At 48.2% G+C, this 11,425-nt stretch overlaps 1 protein-coding gene across 2 annotated transcripts; it reads left to right on the forward strand.

The window, feature by feature from the left end:
- Positions 1-208: 208 nt before the first annotated feature.
- LOC125542349 (beta-1,2-xylosyltransferase XYXT1-like) lies at positions 209-3,820 on the forward strand. 2 transcript variants are annotated; one of them, XM_048705352.1, is made up of 6 exons: positions 214-652; positions 770-838; positions 942-1,058; positions 1,266-1,418; positions 1,558-1,797; positions 2,339-3,820. In XM_048705352.1, the coding sequence occupies exons 1-6, from the start codon at positions 472-474 to the stop codon at positions 3,520-3,522; spliced, it is 1,944 nt and encodes a 647-aa protein (XP_048561309.1). In that variant the 5' UTR covers positions 214-471; the 3' UTR covers positions 3,523-3,820. The 2 variants fall into 2 exon arrangements, with proteins under 2 accessions (XP_048561310.1, XP_048561309.1); XM_048705353.1 differs by lacking the exon at positions 770-838 and having other exon boundaries at positions 209-652.
- The last annotated feature ends 7,605 nt before the right edge of the window (positions 3,821-11,425 follow it).

Consider the following 11,425-nt stretch of genomic DNA (forward strand, 5'->3'; position numbering starts at 1 on the left):
TTTATATTGATTTTCTTTGTGGCAAACAAAGCCACGAGTTACGGAGGGATTACTGGAGAAAGAAAAGCCGGCCCGCGTTGCCTTGCCTTGCCATGCCTCGCTCGCCCGTCTCTTCTTCTTCTCCTCGCTTTCGCACGCTCAGCTTGCTCCATATTTAGTGTACCACTGAATCTGCTGCTATTTAGTGTACAACTACTGCTAGCTCACGAGTTACGGTTAGTTAAGTAGTATAAGTAAACGCAACGCGTCGCTCGCCCCACACCCGGTGCCGCTGTTTGCTCCGGCGCTGCCTGTAAGCATGTGAGGTCAGCTCAGGCTCTCTCTCGCTCGCTAGCCCAGAGTTATATACGCGCCGCGCCCCTGCTCCGCTCCGCTCACCCTCCACCTCGACACCTCTCTCTCTCTCTCTCCCTCGCGAGCAGAGAGTCAGACACAGCCCAACCGAGCAAGGAGAGCAGAGCGGCGGCGGGCATGGAGGGCGGCAAGGCGGCGGCCTACGCCCACCACCACGACACCGCCAGGCTGCTCAAGGCCTTCAGCCGCACCGTCGAGCCGCGCAACTTCGGCATCGGCCTCGTCGCCGGATTCCTCCTCGTCACCTGCGCATACTTCTCCACCGCCAAGTTCGACGCCATCCACATCGCGCCCCTCGGTAAGCCAACCCCCTCCCCCTCTCCTCCCTCCGCGCATCTGCATTCGCTTCCCGCTACCTCTACCCCCCTTGTCCCCCGCGGCTCTGACGGACCAATCTCGACGTGTCTGTGTGCAGTCAGCCCCTTGGAGACCCGGATTGGCTCGCCGGCGACCGCCGCCGCCGCCGGCTCCAAGACCCAATTAGGTGCTTAACCCACCCCCCGCGCCAACATTTCGGCCGAATCTGTCTTGCCAATCGACAAGTTTGACTGACGGCCTGTCTGTTCCTCCCCTCTTCTTTTCTTCAGATTTGGGCGTGCCGGGGCAGGACGCGGCATTATCCGGGGAGGGGAGCAAGGCCGAGGTGCTGGACACGGACGGCGACGACCACACGACCACCTCCCCCTCCTCCTCTTCAGCGCAAGGTAAACAACAAAGCATTTGCTTATTACACTGTCTATGTATGCGTCAGGCGGTCCGGCCATGGCCATGGCTAGAGGCCACGAGCTGCCGCGGCCGCCGCCCGCCGCTACTTGGCTGCTTCTACCGGCTCGCACGCAACGTCCATCCAGGCAATCCGGTGACAAAGACTGGTGTATTTTTTTTAATCTCCCCGTTCCTTTTCGCTTTAGATTTGGTCCACGATGCGTCGCTGGCGGACACGAAGAAAGATGACACCTTTGCGAGGGACGGCGATGCTGCGGCCGTGGAGGCCGCCAAGGACGATGACGCCGCCGGCGCTCTTCTCCCTCCCCTGTCGGCAAACGGCACGCAAGAGGAACAAGGTCAGTGAGGATCCAATCGACCAACCACTTAGTTAGTAGATAAGATGCGGCTTCGCATAATTGTTTTGTTCTTGGGGGAAAAGGGAGTTAGTAGTTGTTGGATTTGACAAGCCGAGCTTTGCGGTGTTCGGTTGGTCAGGTGTTCTTGAGGACCAGGAGCTGCTAGTGCAGGATGCCATTGCCGCTGCTAATTCACCAAACAAGAGCTCCAGCAATGGCGGCTCACAGTCCGTGGTTCAATCCGACCCGGCGACGATTCCTGCTCCAGTCCAGCAGACTCCTACCGTTCCAGTTCCAGAGGCTCCCAAGCAGGAGGCGGCCAAGGCTCCTCCACCCCAGCAGATTCCCCTCACTCCAGAGGCTGTCAAGCAGCAGCCAGGTACTCATCTCATCTCATCTCACCTACTACTAGTAATTCTTCTTCCATTTTCATGGTAAAAAATGAACACCTCAAGCACTTGAACTTGTTCTACTAGTTTGAGCAATCAATCACTCGTCCTGCTGCGAAATGCAGACACATTTCTTTTTATCTTTTGCAGCTCCACTTCCCTGTCCCAAAGAAACAATGTCCTTGCTACACTGGTCCACTCCTCTGCTTTTACCCATTGCGTCCTCTTCTCCAGCTTTCTTTCTTGAGAGGAGAGCAATGTGGCAATGCCTCATCCCGTCCTCCTATCTGACGACGGGAAAGCCCCATTTTCTAGACCCCTCCTTTGCTTTGATCATTTCATTTCGTGGACTAGTGTAGTAGTGCTTGGTCCTACACGAACTCAATAATGTTCTTGTCTGCCAAGCTCTCGCAAGAAAAGATTTTCTTTGGCCGCTGCTTCACTTTTCCGTGCCAATCATTTTTCTGATCATTCATGGGCAACTACTAACTGAAGATCAACGTGTTTTTGGTGCGTGGAATTATTATTCAGGTTCGGAGGAGGCGGCGACGGCGCCCCGGCGGGAGTGGAAGCCGCTGTGCGACCTGACGTCGAACCGGCGCATCGACTGGTGCGAGCTGGACGGCGACGTGCGCGTCCACGGCGCCAAGGCCACGGTCACCCTGGTCGGCGCGCCGCAGGCCGAGGAGTGGCGCATCAGGCCGTACCCGCGCAAGGTCGACCCCAACGCCATGCGCCACGTCACCAACATCACCGTGCGCTCCACCACGACTCTCCCCGGCGCCGGCGAGGACGACGAGTGCGCGATCAGGCACTCGGTGCCGGCGCTGCTCTTCTCGGACCGCGGGTACACGGGCAACTACTTCCACGCCTACACCGACGTCATCCTGCCGCTCTTCCTCACGGCCAAGCAGTACGGCGGGGAGGTGCAGTTCCTCGTCTCCGACCTGCAGATGTGGTGGGTCGGCAAGTTCCTCCCCGTCTTCAAGAGCCTCTCCAACTACGACCTCGTCGACCTCGCCGCCGACAACCGCACCCGCTGCTTCCGCCACGTCCAGGTGGGGCTCACCTGCCACGCCGACTTCAGCATCGACCCGCTGCGCGCCCCCAACGGCTACTCCATGGTCGACTTCACCAAGCACATGCGCGGCGTCTACGGCCTCCCCCGCGGCCTCGCCGTGCCGGTCACCGGCGCCAGGCCGCGGCTTCTCCTAATCGCGCGCGCCAGCACGCGACGGTTCGTGAACGCCGCCGACATCGTGCGCGCGGCCCAGAAGGTGGGGTTCGAGGTGGTGGTGTCGGAGGGCACGCACGAGGTGGCGCCCTTCGCGGAGCTGGCCAACACCTGCGACGCCATGGTGGGCGTGCACGGCGCCGGGCTGACCAACATGGTGTTCCTGCCCACGGGCGGGGTGGTGATCCAGGTGGTGCCGCTGGGCGGGCTGGAGTTCGTGGCCGGCTACTTCCGCACGCCGTCCAGGGACATGGGTTTGAAGTACCTCGAGTACCGGATCGCGCCGGCGGAGAGCACGCTGACGGAGCAGTACCCGGCGGACCACCCGATATTCACGGACCCCGACGGCGTGAAGAGCAAGGGGTGGGAGTCGCTGAAGCAGGTGTACCTGGACAAGCAGGACGTCCGGCTGGACCTCAAGAGGTTCCGGCCGCTGCTCAAGAAGGCCATCGCGCACATCAGAGCAAACAAGCTCCAGTGAATCCATCCGTCAATTGGATCGCTTCTTCTTTAACAAATTTTCTTGTTCCACTAGTTATGATGATATACCAGTAGCAGTATGTATCTATATCTATATACGGCAGTGTATGTAGCAGTGTAGCAGATGAGATGACATGAGATTTGATCGGCCGACAAAGTGAAAATTGTATGATATGGCAGGCATGGCGATCAGGTGTTTGTAGATGAGATGGTCAAGAGTTGCGGAAAACTGTACTAGTACAAAGGTGTTAGATGATGGACGGTTCTTTCAGAGGCATTCAGAAGCTCTCATCCATATACATTTTGACATTAGGAGCAACAGAAATTTTTTCTTTTGGTCTCGAGGTGACACGATCCGTCTCAGGCTAGTTTCCGTTGCCGCTTCTACTACACGCTTGCGACAGGACACCACGTCTTCTTGATTGGTCAACTATGGCGTGTTCTACACAAGATGCCAAACTTGGACTGGTTTTTGTTGTCGTTGTTGTTGTTGTTTTCTTGGGAGGGAGGAAAAAAGGTCAATCGGCGACGAATCTCTCCCCCTTTATCTATCTCTGGGGTAGAGCTCTTTAATAGCAGTACGTTTTATCCAAGAGCGTGTGACTTTGGAGTATTTTACCAAGATTCTTTGTACATACAGGTAAAAATGCAGATAAGTAAAGCCTATTGTACTTTGGAGTACCTCGGAGGCATCACCGGTCCGTGCCGACAAATCTGCACATCATTCACATTTTTATTTCAGCAGCCTGCTGTGTATGCAATGTACGACGTGTGAGAGCATGGCTCGTCGGTTCCATGATGGTGGATTAAATTAGCAGAGTCAAATGATGGTTAGCCGCCCCATCACAAGCGCCCAGTACGGCTAACTGAAGAATAGTGCTTACTACTAACATTCTGCCATTATTAGTAGCATAAGTATACTCTCGTGTACGTACGTACTAGTACTTCCTCTTCCGTTTTCCCTCTCCTCCTCGACGACGTTTGGCACATGTATTTTCTTTTTTCTTGTGATTCTGATGCCTCCGTGCTGCGGACGGGTGCTTCTGACTGCACGGATGGCTCCATGATTGATTCATCAGGCTGTAGTGTTGGATCCGGAGGATCACCGACGCCGCGACGATGCCGGCCGGGGATCTCTCTCTCTCTCTCTCTCTCTCTCTCTCTCCATGTGCCCCCATGGCTCGTGACGTCGATCCAATCGGGTTTTAGACATTGGACTGCATCATGGCACGGATGATGACCGACCGAGCACACCGTCACCTCCTTCCGTCCCTCCGTGCACTGCACCGCACCGCACCGCACGGCGCGAGCCAAGGGCCGTGTTTCCACCTTGATTGCAGCTTATTACGCAACGCACATGCTGTCAGTGATTACTCTACTGACAGCACTACTCGGGGGATTAATCACTGCCGCCGCAACTATCTGCGGTGTAAAAATGCTCTGCTTCTACTGCCACAAATGATCTAGTACTGCCAATGACAAATGCGGCATTAATATCATTAGATTTATCCTGAAATATAATCTAGAGTAGATATATTTGTCGGCTATTCTCTGCAGATATTGATGTTTTTCATGCATTTTTTATCAAGCTTTTATCAAGTTTGATTTTATATAACCATGCGTATCAGTATTCCCAAGAAAAAAATACTGATACGCAAAGTAAAAAAACGAAACGGTTTTGAGAGCATCTACAACTTTTTGTTAAGGATATTAAAAGAACATCTGCAGTTAGACTTAGCAAATCCAACTCTCAGTACATCCAAGGACCAGCCCGTCAGGCTGGGCATTTGAGGCCCGTTTGAACCCGTCTGAGTCGTCTTTTTTGCCTGGTCACTAATTAGGCCGTCTGTCTGAGCGTTTGAGATGGGTTTGAGGCGTCCGGTTGTAGATGCTTTAAGTAGTACGGGATTGAACTGGATTGAGTACGTGCATGCATTAACTTGTGTTTCTCGGCGGGCAGGTAGCAGTCGCCGTCGGCCTATTCCTTCATTACTTTGGCCAAGTGGTGAGTTCCTAATCCTCATCATTCTGCCTTAACTATTGTGCGTATGTGACAAGTACTCCCTCTGTCCCATAATATAAAAACGTTTTTGACACTAGTTTAGTGTTAAAAACGTTCTTATATTATGGGACGGAGTGAGTAATTCCTAGTACTGGCCATCGTCGGAAGCAGAAAACCCTATGTCTGCATCTGATCCGTGGTGAGATACTGTAGCAACAAACCGTTTTTCCACCAAAACCTTTCGCAGATGTTTTCAGCAACTTGCCGAAAGTTTCTTTGTGAGTGTGAATGTGGTGCGTGGCTAGCTGCACCGATCGAGAACAGGCGAATGCAATCAATGAGTACTGCATGCATATCTGAAGAGCAGTACGTACGTACATTAGACGGCCACTCCACCGCTCCTGGCCGGCCCGGCTGCTAACTGCATTTTCCATACTACCATTTTTGGGATCGACAGACAGACACGGGCATACGCCTAGGTAGAGCCGGCCGGACGTTGCTGGATGTATGGACGGACGGAGATGAGAATGAGATGAGATGGGTGTGGGTAGGGCAGGTGCCTACCAAGCCAAGCCAGGGCGGGCAAGATCATCGCCCAAAATGCTATCCGTAACGAACGATGATGCAATCAGGGAAGCGATCGATGCGTCCGTCCTGGTGTGGCGTCCGTGTATGTGGATGGAGATCGACGGATCGATGTGGTGGCTGTTGCAACATCCATTCCAGCAGAAAATGGCCCAAAGAATCATGTCTTGGTCGCACTTGTGCATCAACGCCGCTGACGCTGTTAATGGCGACGTACGGCCGTCCTTGTTCCGGCGCGACGCACGCCTCCTCGCCCTCTCCACGTCGCCGTAGCCCGCCGCGCCGGTGGACTATCAATTTTTCTACTGTCGGCGCGACGGTGTGAATCGTGTGATTGGCACTGCACTGCACTGGTTGGCCGGCGCGTCGGCAAGAGAGACAGTCATCAGCTTGGCTGCCAAATTGGAGGGAGAAGATTCAAACATGAGACGCGGTGATCAACACGACATGAATTAACTCTAGTTGAGAGCGGCCCAACAACGCCCGACCCGCGTGCCACATTTTGGACGGAGACGGAAAGACATGTGTGTGTATGTGTGTGTCTCAACTCTGAACGCGCACAATTTTCCTTGTCCTGCTTCCTACTCTCTCCGTGCTATAATATAAGAGCATTTTTCTACAACACACCCTTATATTATGAGACCGATGGTAGCTGCCAACAACTCTGATCGACAGGACTGCTCGATTTTCCCCGAATCTTAATGGGTTTTTCATCCTTCTCATTTGAAGGAGGCGATAACCTTTCATGCTTTCATACACAGTTGTACTCTTATACTAACTGGAAAATATCTCAAAGAAATAGAGAGAATTCCTTATTTAACACTGGCTTAAAACTTTTTGCCCTATTTGACACTCGAAATCTTGTTCTTCCTTATCTAACACCAATTCTAAATTTGTTCCCTTTGTAACACTTCCGTCCATTTTGACTACTAACGGTGTTAAAGGGAACCTGAAAAGACGATCTTACCCCTCATGCAACTTGTGACAAAATTCAAATAGCATGACCTGCTAACAGGTCACAATTTACACTATCCTACCACAAACATTGTTCCTTAACTGAAGCATATAACAGACTAATTCAAAGAGAGTTTTGATCTAGATTTTCACAGGGAAGTAAGAAAAATCTTTATAGAGAAATAATAAGCATTTTCACAGAGAACTCATAAACATTTTCACAGATAAAAAAAATGCATGAATAACCTGCAATGTGAACAATAGTGCATCAGCATTAGAGTTAAACCAGATCAATAACAGAGTAAATGATTTTTTTCAGATCCATAGCATTTTCAGAGAAATAAAGCATCACATAACAGACTAAGCCCTTTCCTGAGAGGAGGAAGAGGAGGGCGCAGACTTGTCTTCGTGAGGCTAGCACTGGTCGGTGAAGGTCCAGCGTACGGAGCTGTCAGTGGCCGCAGCAACGGGGAAGGCATGCAGCGGATGGAGTCAGGGGATCAGGGATATGTTCACTGGCGTCGGCAGGGACTCGAGCCCGCTGCAGCCGAGACACCGCCACCTGCCGAAGTCGCGCTCTGGCCCGACCCCTCCGCAGCCCCACCGTCGCCATCGCTCACCAACGCCGGATCCGCAACAGCGCCGAGGTCGGACCCCTTCGCAGTCGCGCTCTGTCCGTCCTCCGCAGCGCCGTTCCCACCCGCAGCACTGCCGGCATCCATTACCCAGAGTCGCCGTCGCCGTCACCGCCGCCTATAGGACTAGGAAGTTCGCCGCCGCCGCTGGGGTTGGGAGAAGGGGATGAGAGGCGCGGGTCGGGAGAGAGGAGAGATGGTCGGTTCGGTCCATCTTTTTTTTTTCCTTTTTCTCATGCTTATTATTACGGGCAGGGGCAATTTCGTCCAGCTACAGAAAACTGACATCACTCCATGCATCTTTTAACGGTGTAGGCTAACAGAACTAAACGGAAGTGTTAGAAAGGGAAGAAAATTTACACTTGGGTGTTAGATAAGGAAGAAAAAAAAATTCAATGTTAAATAAGGAAACAATATTTAAAAGAGTGTTATATAAGGAAACCCAGCTAAAACGACCTTGGAAGCCAAATGGGAAAGATGAGAACGTGCGTTGGGTCAATAACCTAAATGCTATACAAATAAAACGGAACCGCATTCAATCAATTAATCAATCAATGTGTTGATCGACGTGTCAGTTTAGCCTAATGCATTAGCATTACTAGCAGTAGTACCATTTGCATCGCCGCATAGCACAACAAGTAAAACTAGAACTAGCAAGCATCATCCAAGTTTTCAGGAAGAGACGACCCTCGGGCCAAAAAAGCGACATGAACATGATGCTCGCAAGCAGTGCACCGGGGCACAGAATGAGCAAGTCAAGTTCGGGAAGAATTTCTCGCAAAAAAAAAGTTCAATGAACTCAGTGGGCCAAGTAAAAGTGGATCTTGTGCAGCGTGTGAGTAAGTGGCCTGGGGCCCAGGTGTCGACGTTGGGAAAAATATCCAGTGACACCAGCCCAGATGCTCTTGACCAATAAAAGTTACGAGAATTCTCAAAAAATGAGCCCACATGCTCCCATCGGGAATCCGCATATCGCGGGGGGTAACGAGGAAACGCGCACCGCTGGGTACAACGACGTTGTATGGACCAAACCGTTTTACGGATCGGCTGTGTTTTTCTATCACTGATTTTGGGAATTGCTTCTGTTTTTATTTCTATATTTATTTTTAAAATTCATGACATTTTTGAATTCACGTATTTTTATTTTTGAATATATTTTTAAAATTTGGAACATTTTTAAATTCCAGTTTTGTTTTGAATTCATGAGTATTTTTCAAAAGGCAGAACCTTTTCTATTCTGTGAACATTTTTTGAAATTCAGATCATTTTTGTAACATTAAGAACATTTTTAAAATTCACGAATATTTTCTGAAATCAGAAGCTTTTTTTCAAATCCAGTAATATTTTTCAAATTCATGTTTTCTTTTCTACAAATCATAAACATTTTTTAAATTTGTGAACATTTTTTCTATTTCCGTACATTTTTTGAAATTCATGAGCATTTTTTGAATTTCAGTAAAATAAGAAAAATTGAAAGGGAGAAAGAATAAAACAAAAAACAGAAAAGGTGCGAAAGAATAAAACAAAAAAGGAAAAGAAACGAAAGAGAAAAAGGGAACAAAAAAATAGGTGCCCCGTGCCCTGCCTTGGGCCGGCCAAAACCTCACGAGGGGAGTGCATTTGTGCGCCCATCACCGCCTTATGGTCAAATAGGTGTACTCTGCTCTCATACAACCAATTACAAGTTCCTCAAAAAAAAACCAATTACAAAAAAATTAACTAAAAGACCAATTAAAATAAATTTATCAAAAAAATGTTGTGGAATATCATGAGTGTTCTCTAGACATGTGTCTAAAACCCCTAAAACTTCCAAATCGAAATACGGATGGAGAAGCAAAAAAGAGAAATTCAAATGTGAATAGTGTCATTTTTACATTTGTCGTCTTTTAACACTATTCATCATGGATCTGACTTTCTTTTTTATCAATGTTTATTTGAAGTATGGATCTGAGTTTTCTAGCCTTTGTGGCCACATGTGTTGTGAACATTCACGATTTCTTTAAGTTTTTTGAAACATTTAAATTTGAACTTTTCAAATTGGTAGCATGCGAGAATGCAATAGTTGGCATAACCTGATATTTTCCCGCCGGCGTTGTTATAAGCCGAGTGAGTGAGTGGGCAGAGGCCCAGGTATCGGTAATAGGATTCCCCGCATACCGCGGGGAATAGGATTCCCGATGGGAGCATGGTGGGTAGGTGCTGCGGGGAATAGGATTCCCGATGGGAGCATGTGGGCAGAGGCCCAGGTACCAGCCCACATGCTCCCATCGGGAATCCTATTCCCCGCGGTATGCGGGGATAATGAGGAAATACGCACCTCTGAGAGCAGCTATGTTGCATGTGCCAACCCATTCCACAAGATCGACTGTATTTTTCTATCACCAGTTTGGGGAAATTCTTTTGGGTTTCATCATTTTTTACTTTATTTTTTATTTTTTAAATTTGTTGACATTTTCTGAATTCATGAAAATAATTTTTTGAACATCTTCTCTGAATTTTGGAAAAATTTAAATACAGGAAGAAATTTTTAATTCATGAATATTTTCTGAAATCCAGGAACAATTTTCCTATTGGTGAACATTTTTAAATATTATGAATATTTTTTGCTATTCAGAACCTTTTTCAAGTCTGTGAGCATTTTTTAAAATTCAGGAACATTTTTCAAAATTGGGAATATTTTCAAATTTAGGAATTTTTTTGTATTTGCTAACATTGATTCGAATTATTGAGCATTTTTTGAATTTGTTAAAAGAACTAAAAGAGAGGGGCGAAGGAATAAAACATAAAAAAGAAAAAGAAACGAAAGAAAAAGGCAACAAAAAGAATGCCCCGCTTTGGGGCGGCCTAAACCGCGTTATGCGCCCAATAGGAGCACTCTGCTCCCATACAAACACTTAACAAAAATCTAATAATCTCTACACCAAAAAGGGGGGGGGGGTGTTCACACGTTTCATTAATATGTTTGTGACAATTAAAAGAAGTGTATACAGCGTAAAAATTGTTTCGTGCCATTAAAATGTTCAACGTGTATTTTTAATTGTTTAACATGTATTTGTAAAAAGGGCATCATGTATTTTTAATTGTTTAACATGTATTTGTCAAAAGGGCATCATGTATTTAGAAAATGTTCAACATGTATCAAGAAAATGTTCCACATGTACACTGAAAATGTACAATGTGTATTGGAAAAGGTAAACTTGTGTTTGCAAATAAACAAAGAAAACCGGTGAAGGAACACAGAAAATGAAAAAAGAGAAGAAAAAAAATTCAATGTAGAAGCTTGTAAAACCGTACCAAAACTGGCCACTAAAGCTTCATAAAACTGAGCTGTCGAGCGAGCGAGCCTTGTAACGACCAAGTGAGTGAGCGTGCACGCGTTTGATGGACCGACCCACTTGCTACATCGCTGAAGGCAAGAGTTATATCCGCCTCACACTAGGGGAGATATAGCTCCCACGTAACGGTGAGGCCCCTTTCGAACCCGTCTTCTTAAAAAATTTGGACTGAAAAAACTGAAACACAAGAAGGAAAATAACATACTTATATTATATCCTTGAGGGAAAACTAACTATGGACCTAAATTTCAAATGTGAGGTGTGGCGCGGAAATGTACTCAAACATGAAGAATGGCACATAAATGAATTGTAAAGATTTAGAGCAAAGTAATCTTGGCTCGAATAAGCAGTCATATCGAATTGCATGGTCCACCCAAAACAAACACTAATCAT

The sequence above is a fragment of the Triticum urartu genome, chromosome 3 (assembly GCF_003073215.2).
Source record: "Triticum urartu cultivar G1812 chromosome 3, Tu2.1, whole genome shotgun sequence".
In the NCBI taxonomy this organism is placed as follows: domain Eukaryota; kingdom Viridiplantae; phylum Streptophyta; class Magnoliopsida; order Poales; family Poaceae; genus Triticum; species Triticum urartu.

Bases quoted from the DNA above. Each gene is read 5' to 3' on its own strand.
- LOC125542349 (XM_048705352.1), top strand. From the start codon at position 472: ATGGAGGGCGGCAAGGCGGCGGCCTACGCCCACCACCACGACACCGCC. The intron at 653-769 runs GTAAGCCAACCC...GTCTGTGTGCAG, and splicing joins CATCCACATCGCGCCCCTCG to TCAGCCCCTTGGAGACCCGG. The intron at 1,059-1,265 runs GTAAACAACAAA...TTTTCGCTTTAG, and splicing joins CTCCTCCTCTTCAGCGCAAG to ATTTGGTCCACGATGCGTCG.